Source organism: Chelonia mydas, chromosome 1 (genome assembly GCF_015237465.2).
Source record: "Chelonia mydas isolate rCheMyd1 chromosome 1, rCheMyd1.pri.v2, whole genome shotgun sequence".
NCBI lineage: Eukaryota > Metazoa > Chordata > Testudines > Cheloniidae > Chelonia > Chelonia mydas.
The window spans coordinates 135,500,824-135,516,898 of record NC_057849.1 but is presented as its reverse complement, the minus strand read 5'-3'; the positions used below and the strand labels follow the sequence as shown (position 1 = coordinate 135,516,898).

General features: G+C 40.3%; 1 protein-coding gene across 22 annotated transcripts in view; it reads right to left on the bottom strand.

Annotated features, from left to right (window-relative positions):
- Window positions 1-15,739, bottom strand: part of REPS2 (RALBP1 associated Eps domain containing 2) — a 144,687-nt gene extending 128,948 nt beyond the window's left edge. For 3 of the 22 annotated variants that reach the window (XM_043537890.1, XM_037901056.2, XM_043537893.1), the window contains exon 1: window positions 15,259-15,715. In XM_043537890.1, coding sequence (XP_043393825.1) covers window positions 15,259-15,468 — 210 coding nt within the window. In that variant the 5' untranslated portion in view covers window positions 15,469-15,715. Of the gene's footprint in view, window positions 1-15,258 lie in introns of all 22 variants that reach the window. The other 19 variants (XM_043537885.1, XM_043537884.1, XM_043537891.1 and 16 more) reach the window with 14 other exon arrangements.
- Window positions 15,740-16,075: the final 336 nt, after the last annotated feature.

The window sequence follows — 16,075 nt, the reverse complement described above, 5'->3', positions numbered from 1 at the left end:
TTTCTGTTTAAAAAAAGTCTATTAAACATTGCATAACAAAACCATTTTCACAGTAATTGTCTGTCTTCCACAGTATAAATCTAGATAGGCATGAAAAACAGTAATCGTCTAAATTATTTTTCCCCCAATAAGTTTTAGCTTATGGCTCATTTTTCAAAGAGTGCCCAAGAAATGGCTGCAGTTCAACAATGGATGAAAATTTATTATTACTTCACTCCATGAAAGAAAAGCTAGCTTTGCAAAATAGTGTCAACATTTTCAGCCATAATCCTTTGAAAGTTGGCCTGTGATAAAGTCAAGTATATTTGCCCTGGATTGTAACCAAGGTTAGTTTTAGGGGCAAACAGCATATGTGACTACATGAGAGAAACTGTCAGAAACTGATGTAATCCTTTATATTTTTTATTTTTTTAACTGGAATAAAAAAATACAATCTGGCAAAATTTACCAGATGTTCCATTGTTTAACTAGATTTGTGTGACCTACAAGTTAAAATCTGCATATGTGGAAATTAAAAGGCTTTCATGAACACAAGATCAGCCCTTTTTGATCAAAGACATAGGCTCAATTCTGCAAAGACTTATACACATGCTTATCTTTATACACAGTGGATGAAATCCTGGCTTAGTTGATGTCAACAGCAAAACTCCCATTGACTTCAATGGTGCCAGAATTTCACTCACAATGTTTAAAGCTATGCATGTGCATAATCTTTTGCAGGATCCTGGTCATAGTTTGTAGGATTCGAGTGTGATGTTTCATAAATTGAAACCAGGATAATTTCTTACCCACAAATGCAATTTCATGTTTCTTGTAAGCAAGATTCTCTTTTAAATTACTTTAGTAAGATTCATTGCCAAAATAACCAAAAATGTAGGACATGAACTGACAGGTCCCAACATTAACATCAGTGAAAAGCAGACAATGTGCTTCAAATGCTCCATAAATGAGAGACTAATTTTAATGCCTCTCTTGAAACACACTTCATGTTACATTGAATAGGAAAGCATTTTTCTTCAAAATAACTTCAGCTGTACCACTGAAAAACACACACACACACACACACCCCCCACAAAATCCTTGCCTACCTTACTAGCTTTGTTGTAAACAAATAATGTGATGGCACATATGTACCAGTTTATTCACTATTTAATACTGAGACCACATTGGAGGGGAAGTTTGAGATGGAAGGGCAATTTCTGATCTAATTACTGCACAATTCAGAAAATAAGGCAAAAAAGCCATTCAAGATTCCAGTGCTACTTTAACATCTTCCATATCCTTACATATTGTAAACACAAGCAATAGCTTAACTTCCATTGTTCACAAAGCAGTTCTGGCCACACCAAATAAACTGACATAATTTTATCAGTTATTAAACACTATGAACGTTCAAGGCACTAACATATCAAACACTGATAGAGTATGGATCAGAGAAGGAAGAGGATTACAAAAAGAGCTAGTCAATTTCATTGGTTCCTAAGGGAGTATCTTCACTGCAGAGTTAACTTGAGTGCTGCCTCTAACTTAAGTCCCATCCACACACAAAATCCCTTAACTACAGCGTGGTGCTGCTTTGAACTCAAGTTGGCTTGTCTATCAGGAGGTATAGGCCATAGCTCAAATTAGCTAACACAACCACTCTGTGCAGTTTGAGTGTTACTTCTCAGTGTGGCTGTTCTCACCCCAGCTAGGCTAACCTGAGCATAAATAACTGAGTTAACCGCAGCCAATGGGCGCTGCAGGGGCGGGGCCTGCAGGCACAGGCAGTGCAGAGCCCCCTGGCCCCTCTGCCACCTAGGAGCTGCAGGGCCATGCCAGGGGGAGCCGGGGAGTCCCCCACCCCAAGGTAAGAACCCCCCCGCATGCCCCAACCCCATGCCCCTAGCCCCCTCCCACACACTGAAACTGCTGCTGCTGGCCCGGGGCTGCCCAGCTCAGGCAGCCCCTGAGCCAGAATCAGCCTCTGCACAAGTCACGGAGGTCACAGAAAATCACGGAATCCGTGATCTCTGTGACAGACTCGCAGTCTTAACTATGACTGGGGCACAAAGGATATCTGCTACCACAAGTTAAAAACAAATAAATACATCAATGTATTTCCCACTCCCTTAAAAGTCATTTTTCTCAGTAAAAATTATTTCTTTCTTCACTATTTACCCTCATGGCATTTCCAAGTTGTGAACTCTAGATCTCAAATATTCCCTACATCCATCCTATTTATCATATTTGGCTTATTTCCTACAATTAGTTCCCTAATAGTTTCCTTGTATGGCAGGTTGCTGTTCAACAAAGTATTTATGAAAGCAATCCAGCAATGCCCCTAATATATTTGCCTCCTTCAGTTTTGCATGGTTATCTTAATCAATATCCAAGTAATTAAAGTCTCCTTTGTTGAGAGTTCTGGATTTCCTTCCGGACTGAAGGAGCTGTCAAAATGTTTCTTAAATGAAAACAAGCAGTTCCAATGCAATAACTTTATTTCACACAGATTTGTGCAGGAGATACTTAGCTTTTCCCCTTCCTTGACCTTCTACAGTATTAGCGTTGGTTTTAACCAATATATTACCTTGAGAAGCAGCTCTCTCCTAAATTCTTCTCTTCCCCATCACTAAACTAAAATCCAGCAAGATCATTTTCATATCAGCCAATCTATTTGCTCTTGTTGTGTGGAAATGCATCCCTTTGACATCCAAACAGTGGTTCCATTGACTAAAGAAATCATTTATTCACCCTAAACCCCTCTTATGAAAAACATGACTTAAGGCAAAAACCTAAGAATGAATAATACTTTGACTCAATTTCCATTCAAGGAATATGATTCTTTTATACTATATCTAATAGCCCATCTAGAATATGTCTTTACCTAATCACTTATTGATAGATGAAGGTGACTGAATAGTATGCTTTGATAGCAATATTAATTACAAGGACCATGACAAATATTCTTCTCAAGGCAAGAGATAATGTATTTAGAGCTGATCAAAAAGGGGGGAAATTCTGTCAAAATTCTGTCAAAGTTTTTCCTCCATTTATCAAGTTTAAAATTATAAACATTTCTACCAGCTCTAAACATGTTATTCTAAATTGGGGTGAACTGGTGATTGTTTCTGTTAACCTATGTCATACTTTATATCCACATTCCTGCCTTAGGTTACATATAAACTTGATTTTACAGAACCAACATCATGAATATAATCTTCTTCACCAGAAAAGCCAAAGATTCAATGAAAACTAAACTAATATCTCCAAAAGTGTTCACTCTATATCAGCTTTGAGGCAAATTACAGGGGTAGCACGGAGAGCTTACATTGCCATTTCCTATATGGAACATTTCCTGAGGATAGATACATTATTTCAGTCTCAAAGATTGTCAATTTAGCACCTTTCAAAGAAGTCAAGTAATATGTCTGTAAATAAGTAAGTAATGCATTAAAAGTTAAATGAAACCAATAGCTGGGGCTCATTAGATAAGAAAACTTTTTTTCCCTCTAGTAAATGTTTTCTGTGGCGGAATGAGATTAGAGAAAGAGATTTTCATAGAGCTGAATCTGAAGGGTTTATTGACGACACAAGTGTTTGAGATTCATCATTTACAGCCTGTCCCTATAAACATTTTTGACCTAGTGCAGAGCTTAGAATCATGACTAGTCATAGTAGTAAGCCCTGCATCTGGTAGTGTTTGCAAGACTAGGTCCTTACCATTACCTGAAGGAGAAGACGATCACCTAAGTCACACAGATCATAGGATGATATAAAATGAAAACTCAAGAGTTACTGGAAACAGAAATAGTAAGGAAAGGATATTTTCAGTGAATAAGTTTGTTCCTGTGGCCTATTCAGAAAGAGGAGATTGCTCATGGAAGTGAGGAAGCTGTGGAGATAGCGAATAAAGAAACTTAAGTAGGTGACTGAATAATGTGCTATGACAGCCACATAATTTACAACATCAAAGCTCTCAAGACGGATGTTTTTCTGAAGACAGCAGTTATGGTATTATTTTAAATTGGGATTGAACTTGCTGGAGTTGTGTTTGCTAGCGTCTATGAAATAGGAACAATAATGAGTACATCAACCAGTTACACACTGTCCACTTACCAGCCATGAAATAACTTAATTAGTACTAAACTGGACTCAAGCTGGACCAGCAACACCAAGCTAAAAGTATTCATCTCCCTTTCCCTGTCTCTGAGCCATTTAGTCTCTGGTCAGACTAACCTAAACACAATCATCGTCTTTTTTTAATTACCCAGTAGCTGACTAGTAGTGTATGTGGGCCAAGGCAAATCTTATTAAAACATTTTCCAATTTCATTCTAGAACAAAACACCACACACATACTATAGCCAAGAGCATGGCAGATGCTTCACAATAAGAAGTTAAGGTTAAAATAATTGGAGCAAGCATGCTGAGGACTCATAGACCTAAATGAGATAATGCATCCACAGCATTTTGCCATACTACCACAGTAAAATATTTCCTATGTTATTTGCCAAATATTTCACTTAGTAAAGTATAAAACAAATTCATGGATAAAGAACAGGTCTTTACTTTTGTTCTTTATCAAAATCCAATTTGTCCAATCTTTTGCAAATAAATTCTTTGCATGTAGTTAACCCTTTGTGCTCAGCTCACATCATCAAATTGTACACATTCCCTCTCATGGGTCTTTATGGACTAAATGCACCTAGCAGACTGAATTTTTACACACACCATCTCCCTTAGGAAACAGGCTATGAGCAGCTTTAATATGAACACCACTGATCAAACCAGAGAATAGTTTTAGAATAATTATACACAAAAGCGTTTGCATGGCATTGTACACAAACACAGAGTTGTTTGCACAATTACATACTGAATACACTAGATTTATCTAAATATAACTAGGACAAGAACACGCATAATGAAAAAGGTTACAGAAATACTTAGCTCTCCTAAATCATGCTAGAGCCCCCTCTCTCGAAGAATCTGAGTTGCTCCCTTATGCACATCCCAATGGATCTGTGCCTCCCTCTTGCTCAAGCAGCTATTTAAATCCCTGACATCCCCCCAACCAGGAAAGGAAAGCCAGTGGGAAGTGGTTGGCCTGATTATGCCAATTCTCACTGCCATTTACGGAAATACGTTGGCCTAATTTTTAAAGGGACTAGTGGTTTTGGATGCTTCAATTTTGGGGTACCCAACTTGAGACACCATCAAGGAGCCAGAGTTTTTAGAGAGCGGACGCTTACCAATTTCTGCAAATCAATTCCTTTACGTTATCTCATATTGGTTACCCAAAAACTGCGGTATCCAAAACCACTAGTCCCTTTTGAAAGCATAGGCCCTACGTCTATGTTAGTTTAAGATGCACTAAGGCCTTTCAATTACCATTTATATAGTACATCTCATGAAACTTGCTCTAATTATATATCTGAACTCTAAAAATTTAATTTAAACTAATTTCTTTGGATCTATATTTGCATCTCCCTCTGTCCGTACAAAGCAAAGCACACTGGTGATGAACAAATAGCAATAATAAAGTATTTTTTCCTCAAATATACTATTGTCTGCCTTCCTTAATTGCTCTTTCGACCCTATGCCGTTCTGATATTTAAAAAGGCCAGAATGACATCAGTTAGGTCTATCCATACATTAAATGGATAGCAGACCTCTACTTCCTATGCACAAAATATCTCACTTGTTTTATGAGAAAGACAATGGTAATATCTTTTATTGGACCAACTTCTGTTGGTGAAAGAGACAAGCTTCCAAGCTTACACAAAGGTTGTCTCTTTCACAAATAGAAGGTGATTCAATAAAAGATATTACCTCACCTATCTTGTCTCTCTCATGTCCTGAACCAACACAGCTACAACAACACTGCAAGCAATCATTTGTTTTATGACAAACAGGATGCTTACTTTACACAGACACATAAAACTAACAGATTTCTCATGACAAATATCCCTCCTCCAAATTATAGGCATCTGCTTCCTGCAGACAGAGCCAGGCAGGTCCCCGCATCACAACATGCACATTGTTAGAGTCCAACATTTACTCCAAGCCAGTTAACTAATTTATATTTTCAAGACCAAGAAAACTTTAGAGCTAAATTCTGTTCATTGATGCACACACTCAGCTCATGCTTAAGTAATTGGGCAAAACTTAGCACTAAGAGAGAGATGCATTTATCTGTTTAAGAGAAATGGTAAGCCGTGACTTTCCCCAGTCAGAAATCTCATAATCCTTACATTCTTGCTGCCTCAACTCTCATTCTTCTGTATCTTCGGAAGTTGCCTTAAGACTGACATTCATTCCACTCTTCCCACTTAACTGTTGTTCGGCAGAGCTCGAACACTTGTCTCTTTCACAAACAGAAGTTCGTCCAATAAACGATATTACCTCACCCACCTTAACAGTTCTGTAGTTTAAAATTAAGAACCAATTACTGCCATTTTTTCACCCAGAATGTCAGACTTAGAGATTTTTTTTTTAATCTATTCATACTTCTGTTTTTAACACACCACCACTGTGGTCGAACAACTCATGGTAACCACAGTAACACGTCACCATAAAGATAAATTAACCTACTAGGCATGTAAAAGAAAAGCAATATAATTTGTCTGAATACTTTGTTTACACAGAAATACAAGGACAGTTCCAGCTCAGAAATGCAGTATTTGTGCAGCTACAGTACCATCATACAACAACTAGTGTTTGTAATCTGTGGAGCTCAAAATAATACAGGTTGTTGATTCAAAAGTTGAAAGAATGCACTTTTCTTTATAAAATATTAGCTATGTGCTTGTAAACTATTTTAAGTGAGCTGTAGCTCACGAAAGCTTATGCTCAAATAAATTGGTTAGTCTCTAAGGTGCCACTAGTACTCCTTTTCTTTTTATTTTAAGTCTGTAACCCTAAAATCACTCATACATTTACAAAGGTTTAGTTTACAAATAAGGTTTCCTGTACATCATAACGATTTAGTAGAAATAAAATATAAAGTGAAAATTACAGTACGGTGTAAGACTAATGCATATCATGTAGCTAGTATGTCTGTATTGTGAATCTTATTAGCTATTCTGAGTAGCTATAGCCATGTCAGTCCCATCTCTCTAGCTATTCTGAGTCACACATTACAGAAATTACAAATCTTACAAACATTTGATTCCCATCTTCCTGTCCCCCAGATTCTCTGCTCAATGTCTTCAATAAAACAGATTAATACTGATTATTAAAGCTAGCCAAAACACACCTTCTCATTGTGAAACACAGAGTAATACTTCGTAAAATACACCATCCAAATACAAATTCTGTTAGTACTTTATTTGTCCAACTAAATGAATTTCTCATTGTGCAGTGGTACAGCAGATGCTGTACTCACTGCTTGCTTGCAATGCTTCTAAAAATCAGGTCACACTTGACTGTCTAGAAAGAAAGAAATGCTGGAGAACAGTCATAACAGCCACCTGTTACACAGCAATTAATATGTGTAGTATCAATATTTCAATACACTCAGGGAGCACAAACCTGATGAAATATCACTGACACTTTGGCAGATCCACTGCTTATGTCTACACCTTCAGAAAACTACACCATTCAACTTTTCTGGAAAGTTTAACTGTCCTTCCAAATCAGAATAGCAGTCTATCTAATCTAGTCTCCTGTTTCCAATGGTGCCCAGAACCAGCTACGTCAGAGGAAGGTGCAAGAAACTCCATAGTGGACAACGATGAAATATTCCACACATAAAGTAACTATCTTCCAAACAATTATCAATTAGTGGCTGGCTTTTGCCCTCAAACTGCAGAAATGGTCTGAAGTAAATAAGATGAAATTCAATAAGGAAAAATGCAAAGTACTCCACTTACGAAGTAACAATCAGTTGCACACATACAAAATGGGAAATGACTACCGATGAAGGAATACTGAGGAAAGGGATGTGGGGGTCATAGTGCAACACATGCTAAATATGAGTCAACAGTGTAATACTGTTGCAAAAAAAAAAAAAAAAAAACATCATTCTGGGATACAGTAGCAGCATAAGTTTGTGTGCAAGACACAAGAGGCAATTCTTCCACTCTAATCCATGCTGATTAGGCCTCAACTGGAGTATTGTGTCCAGCTCTGGGAGCCACATTTCAGGAAAGATGTGGACAAATTGGAGAAAGTCCAAAGAAGAGCAACAAAAATGATTAGAAATCTAGAAAACATGACTTATGAATGAAGATTGATAAAATTGGGTTTGTTTAGTCTGGAGAAGAGAAAACTGAGGGGAACACGATAACAGTTTTCAAGTACATAAAAGGTTGTTACAAGGAGGAAGGAGAAAAATTGTTCTTCTTAACCTCTGAGGATAGGACAAGAAGCAATGGGCTTAAATTGCAGCAAGATCGGTTTAAGTTGGACATTAGGAAAAACTTCCTGTCAGGATGGTTAACCACTGAAATAAATTGCCTAGTAGAATCTCCATCTTTTTAAGAGCAGGTTAGACAAACACCTGTCAGGGATGTCTAGATAATACTTAGTTCTGCCTTGAGTGCAGGGGACTGGACTAGAAGACCTCTCAAGGTCCCTTCCAGTCCTGCACTTCTATGAAGCATGAGGATTTTTCTCTCAATCCCTCCTCCTCCCTTTCAAAACAAATTTTTCCTGATCATAGATATTCTCAATATCCATATAAATGGCAAGCCTTCTTTAATTATACTAAGCACTTGGCCTGATTGATATCTTGTAGCAATGAGTTCCACAATTAATAATTACCTGTTGCATAACAATTTACTTTTATCAGGTTTAAATTTACTGCCTTTCAGTTTTATTTATATCCCTTTGGTTTTGTATTATGAGAAATGACAAGTAGGAGAGCCTAGATAAGTTACCATTCATTATTTTGTATAACCCTCTCTCTTCTCTATGTTAAGCTGTTCCAGTTTTTTCAATTTCTCCTCATACAGGAGTGTGTCTCTGCCTCGCTAGAGACCTTCTATTTCTTTTTTTGAGACAGGATGATCAGCAATGAACACAGCATTCAATCCTAACAGTTTTCAGAGTAACAGCTGTGTTACTAACAGTCTATTTGCTTTTTTGGACCTACACATTGAGCAAATGTTTTCAGGGAGTTGCACACAATATTTCCCCAAGTGGTTACAATTAAATTAGAGGTCAGTAATGTGCATGTGTAGCACTAACTATTCCTTCCAGTGTACATTACTTTGTATTTGTAAACACTGAATTTCTTCCATGTGGCCACTGTGTTGCCAAATCACTTCGCTTTGTTAGATCTGTCTGATGATGTTCAGTTTCCTCTACTCCTGATTAACCTAAATAAATTCTGTCACTTCACTGTCCTCTTCCTTTTCCAGATAACTAACAAACAGACAAGACACTGGTCCTAGTACAAACCTTAGGAGCACCAGACATTTTACAACGTTACCTTAAGAGCCTCCTGTGAGGGAATTTATCGAAGGTTTTTTGAAACTCTAAATAAATAACATCAATAATCTCCTTTATGCAAATGTTGCAGTCACATTCAAGGATTTCTAGTAAACGAGAGAGGCGTGAGCAGATAGAAACCAGCATGGTAAACTCCCTTTTATATCCTGTTCATCTAGGTGATTTATCATTCTATTTTAATCCTCATTTCAACCACTTTTCTACTACTGAAGTGAGGCTTACTATTATAATTCACAAAACTGCCTCTAACACCATTTAAAAAAAAAATGCAACAATTTCCCCAGACTGTAGCTGATTTTAATGAGACTGCATATTTGTTAGCAATTCACTTTTCCCCCACCATTTCCTCTTTTAGCATTTCACTCTCCGGCAATATCAATTTACCTCACCAACATTACCTGATGGACTCCTGTGGCCAACATCCCTATCTCTTTTTTTCTCCTGTTATACAAGCCATAGCACTACAGGCAAGAAAGGAGGGAAGAGACTTCCCTTCCAGCTCATAATGTTATGCTGTGATCCACCAGAAAAGTAATGGCTGTATAAAGGCATCCTTCCCCTTCAAAGGATTATCACACCTTTTCCACAACTACAAACCCTGGAAAGCCAGCAATTTAGAGACAAGAGATTAGGGCACAGGTTCTAACCTCTGCTGTGGCCCCTGTATGCCAGCTCTACAGGCAAAAGAAACCACAACACCATTTTAAAACAAACCCCATGGAATATACCTCCAGCATAAGGAAGATTTCTAAGTGGCATAGAATTATCAAAATGGCCCTAATGCTGAGTCTCTCCACAGTCCACACAGCACAATGGCCTTCTGAGAGGAGGGAGAAGGAAGCAGACCAGGATATATTGCCTTCTAGCTGTTAAGAACTACCTGATGCTTCATGAGGTTGCCATAACAGTACAATATAAATTAGAGCAATCCCTATGGCTACTCTAGCTCAAGCTGGGGACTTCTCCATTCCCTATCTGTAGAGCCCTGAGAAATTCTTTTATTTATTATAATGTATTATTAAATTTTGTTTTATCGTAGGAGGCCCAGGAGATCGGGGGGAGGAGGAGGTCAGGTCCTGCCCCTGGGGAAGGGGAGGAGACCTGGAGAGGGGGAGCAGTTGCACAGTGAGCCCATCCCGTACTCACTCTGCAACAGCAGCTCCTGTCCCACAGGGCTGGGCCCCTAGCTCCATGCTTCAAGTGATGCAACAGGATGCGGGGTGAAGGGGCGTCAAATTTGAGAGAGTGATGCTGCAAACCCATGCTCAGGGTTTGCCACTCACTCAAATTTGGCCTGGCTGCCCCCCCCCAGTCATGACAAAGGGTTGGATGGGCCAAACCAGAGCACGGAGCCAGGCCCAGGCCCACAGGACAGGAGCTGCTGCTGCAGAGTACATTCCCCCCACACACACACACACATTTTATCTTATCAATTGTTTTTCATTTTAATTTTGTGTTACTTCACATTTGTGAAAAACATGGGGCTCTACCTATCTTTCTACAGAGTCTGAGGAGCGCAAACATTACATAAAGTACCTTCCCCTTCTGGCCTGTGCAGAGCTCAGTTCAACTGCAATCCAGACTGGTGCATTGGATTCCAATCTATGTCTCCTACATGGCAACGACCACCAGTACCACTAACTCCATGAGGCAGCATAAAAGCTTGCATACTAAGCACGAAAACTTCCTTTAAATAAAAAAAAGTAAAAGTCCTGTTGTCAAACAACTATTTCTAAACGAGTTATCTAAACGAGTTATTAACACAAGCTAGCCACTTCTTCCTAAAATGGCTGCAACCTTTATCAGTGGCAACCACATATTATACACCACTGCTTTATTTTTATGTTTCCAGCATTGTACTCTCTGTGGATAAAAACTGATCAGATTGTTTTTTATCATTCTTAAAGCATGCAAAGTGAAACATAATTCAGAAAACCAACTATAAATTTTTTCTTGCGACAATTTTCCAAAGTTTTTCTTTGTTAGATTATTTTTTCTGCAGTTTCAACATGTTAGCTAATACTTTTGATGGGGGTGGTTGCTAGCATGACCAACAGAGAGAATTCAGAGTAAAATTAGAGGACTGAAGTAGTGTTCTGTGTACAGAAGTTTAAGAATCTGAACTTGAGAATTTCTTTATTTTCATTAACTGTAAATAAAACCTGAGGACAAAATCTCTGAGAAACTAGATTTTAAAACATGATAAACTATAGTTAAGCTTTGAACTATAGCCAATTAAGAAATTTAGTGCTGTGAAAAGACTTACAAAACTGTAGTTTGGGGATGATCATATTTTGAATTTGTGAATTAATGAAGATGGTCTTGTTACTACTTATGATCTAGAAAGACAGCATATTTGACTTAACTAATTATTTTTATCTGAATGTGACACAGAAAGCAATTTTACTTTTTCAGTTCTCTTTTTTATGAAGTTCTTGGTTATTAGTTTTTTTTTTAAATCCATCTTCATAAACTCCCCAGAAAGTCCATTTCTATGGAAAACTTTGGAACACTTTTACAAAGCCTGTAGTTATAACAGTCTGCTAATTTAGGGTTTCATCCTGCAAGCACAAAGGGCAGATCCTGCTACTGGACCCATTCAGGCACAAGGATTCACTTGCATGGATGCCTCACTGAAGTCACTGGAGCAGGGCACGTGTGCAGGGGTTCACTTGTGTGGAACCAGTTGCAGGATGCAAGTTTATTCACACAAGTAGTACTATTGAAGTCAATTATAAACCAGTTTATGAATAAGCCTCTCTGTACATCATAAGAACCTGGAAGGAATTCTAAAATAAACAAGTAAAAATCACAAACCGTTGCCAGCTGAAGTCACATCCCAGAGCAAGAAAATGCACACAATACTATAATAAATCACACTCAAATGATACAGTACTAATATACTATGCTAAAATAAGAGCCATGGAATAAAACAATATTAAGAAAAATCACTAATAGATTTGATTTATATAAGTAACTTCAAGATTATCAATCCAGTTTTTCTTTTAAAAATAAGTTCCTTAAGCATTCTTTCTTGTTTGAAATTATTTTTCCTCTTTCCCAAATGTTAGTAAATTTAAGGTCCGAACTCTGCAATTAGATGCAGGTGGGTGAATTCCTGCAAGGATTCATAAGGAGCCCCACCAAATCATGGCAGATCCAAACACACTTTGCCCTTGTCTACACTGGTAGCAGTGTGTAGGATACTTGTAGCTAAACACAGCAGCAAAACACAGGCTGTGTGCATGCTGCGGTGCGTAGCTACACATAGCAGTAAAAGGCTCTGGCAGTGGAGAAAGTTCCAGCAGTGGGAAGGCAGCAGGAAGCAATGCTGCTAAAAAATATCAGTGCAGATTGGGGGGCACTGCTTGGATGCACAGAGAGCATGTATGCACCTACAGTTCTGGTGTGTCTGTCCTCTCCTTATCTAAGCAGAGCCTCACCCTCTACACTGCTGTTTATACCCATGCCAGAGGGGCATGCAATGTATGTACTCTACACACCACTGTGAGTGTGCAGTGTAGACGTACCCTTTGACTCCCAACAGGGGGTGAGAAAACCTGGATTTGTGCTGGAAATGGCCCACCTTGATTATCATACACATTGTGAAGAGAGTGGTCACTTTGGATGGGCTATTACCAGCAGGAGAGTGAGTTTGGGTGGGGGGGGCGCAGAGGGTGAGAAAACCTGGATTTGTGCTGGAAATGGCCCAACTTGATGACCACTTTAGCTAAGCTATTACCAGCAGGAGAGTGGGGTGGGAGGAGGTATTGTTTCATGGTCTCTGCAGTTTCCACAGTATGCATCTGATGAAGTGAGCTGTAGCTCACGAAAGCTCATGCTCAAATAAATTGGTTAGTCTCTAAGGTGCCACAAGTCCTCCTTTTCTTTTTGCGAATACAGACTAACATGGCTGTTACTCTGAAACCTGTCATTTTTTCTCTGGATATTATTAAGTAAGCAGCACCTGGAACAGCGGGGGGCATCTGGTCATGGAAGTAACTTCCCCTATTGTACTTCAGCATATCCTGGACATTATGTAAATCCAAATCAAATGCTCATTAAGAGAAGGCCTGACTGTTTCCAGGGAAACGACACAGTTTAGTCCCTGCAGGCCATGGCCAGTTATACCTGTTAGTCAACTTAGTCTAGACATTATTTGTTTCTGTTTGATATTTAACAAGGATTTCTGAACAGCAGCATTTCTTAAACTCCTGACAACAAAATACAAGTTTGGTGTTTTTCTTCCTATGTTTAGTTTATTACTAACCAGAATGTGCTACTAGACTGAGTTAATCAAATTACTATTCCACAGGTGGAAAAGAAGAATTAAGACCTGCTTAGTATACATAAGGTAATTTCATCATTTGTAAGCATACGTAATATAATTGTCTACTCTTTGTATTTACATACATTTTAAATGTTGTATTGTCAAGATTTTTTTGTGACAATCCCAGAATAAAATATGATTCATAAACATGGGAATACACAACATTATTATATATTTATTTTGGTAATCAAAGCTGATCTAGGAATGTGTCTAATGAAATTTATGATAAGTCACAGTCTATGTAAAAAAAAAAAAAAATGCATATATACCCCGAAAGGAAAACAAATAATCTTGCATTCATCCCAAGGGATCCCGAATGACTGTTCATGTACACTGATGCGCAAAACAATACAAAGCGCTCATATCACCCACTACTAATATGTAAACACCTAGAGCATGAAACAACAGATACTGAACAATTATTGCAATATTACAAGATAGTTTAGGGCAGATTTAAAAAAAAGTTAGGATTACATATTTGTGTTGCCAAAAAACATTTCAAATACAAAGCTGTCTCAAAAAACGCTATGTACAATTGTGATAGTACGAAGTTTACTGCTACAATATTTTTAGAGTTGGTAGCAGAGAATTATATAGTAAACAATAAACAGTCTTCAGCTGAATATATACCTTCAACAGTTAGAGGGATACTCACTTGTTTCAGACTCTCTAGACTATTGAAAGAGTAAAGAAAGAGGGGCTAAACTAGCTAAAGTTGCCAAATACTCCATTCCAGTTCAAAATCTCTGAACCCTAATACTAATAATAAATATTCAGAATACTTAGCACTTACAATGCATTAAACATTAGCTGGTTAAAGAGCACATATGGATTCAATGGAATACAATACTCTGAGTAGTGTTTAACTTTTCTAGATAGCTAAATTCAGAACTTAAACATTTTTAAAAGCAATAACACACCGCATACAGTCTTACCAACAATACTCATCAAAAACTTAAACCCTCTTTTCTTTCTTTCTTTTTTTAAAAGACATTGGATCACGACCAGAAAAAAAAAAAAGTTTGTTTTTTCGTCACACAACTATAATCCCAAATCCAGCACTCCGGGCAGTTTCACCGTGTGATAGGATTTTAATACATAGCACAGGGAAGTTCTACACATATTTTTCCAACTTTCTTGAGAGGTGTCACTTGTCTGCTTAAACCCACGGGCTTATCTGTTTCGTATTAAAACACGATATCACTAGGGGGCCGCGTGGGGTGGAGGGAGAGAAGACAGAGGAGCGTGTGAGTGACAACAGACAAACAAGAACAAAAGGCAGAGGAAACTTTCTCCTCAAGGTGCAGCTCATCCCCCCCCGCATTCCCCCTACCCCGAGCAGGCTGAGCCAGGGCAGGAGAATCAGCTGAGAGGGAAATACGTCCTCCCCCTCCCGCCAACCCTTCCCCTTTAGTGGGGCACAAGTGCCCCCCACCCCCCGTGGGGCAGAAGGGTGCAAGCCAGCCGAGCGCCCCCGCCCTCCGGCTCACCCACCTGGTGCAGCGTGTCCGCAGGGAGCTGCGACGCCCTGAACAAGTCGCCCACTTTGCTCCCCCCGGCGGCTGGGGCTGGCGCCGAGCCCCCCTCGGGCGCGGGCGAGCAGCAGAGCGAGAAGAGCTCGGCGTAGCGCTGCTGCTCCGTGTCGCTGAGGGGCAGAAGCAGCGCCGCTCCCCCCGCGGCTGCCCCGCCGGGTCCCTGCTCCATGGGCGCCGCGGCGGAGACGAGGGGCAGCGGGAGCGCAGGAGCTGCAGGGAGGAGGCGGTGGCGGCGCTGCCAAGGGAGAAGGCGCCGTCCCCGTCCCCCCGCCTCCGCGGTGCAGCTCTGCAGTGCTCCGGCTGCCGGCCGGCCGGCGAGCCGCTCGCTCAGCACCTTTCCCCCCGCCCCGCCCCGCGCGTCGCAGGCGGCAGCCAGACAGCGGCCCCCGCAGGAGCAGAGCGGGACGTGCCCAGCCGGCCCGCCGCGGAGCCCGCAGTGCCACGGCCGGGGCTGGCCAGCGGGACCGCGGCGCGGGGGCGCCCGATGCAGCACCCCCGAGCGGGGCAGCGCGGCCGCGGCGGTGTTGGGAAGCGCGCAGCGGCCCCAGGGGCGGCGGCGGAGGGGGAGGAACCGCGCTGGGACAGGAAGGGAAGGGAAGGGGGGAGAGAGAGAGAGAGGCGACCTCCAGAGGGAAAAGGCTCTGCCGGCCTGGAGAGGTTTGGGGAGCTTTGCACAAGCCCTTCCGGTCACTCGGGAAAGACTGGGGTCAGTGAAGGGTTCCCGGGTCAGAGCTAAAGGGGCAGCCTTTTATGTATGATACAGGCTGTAACCACCT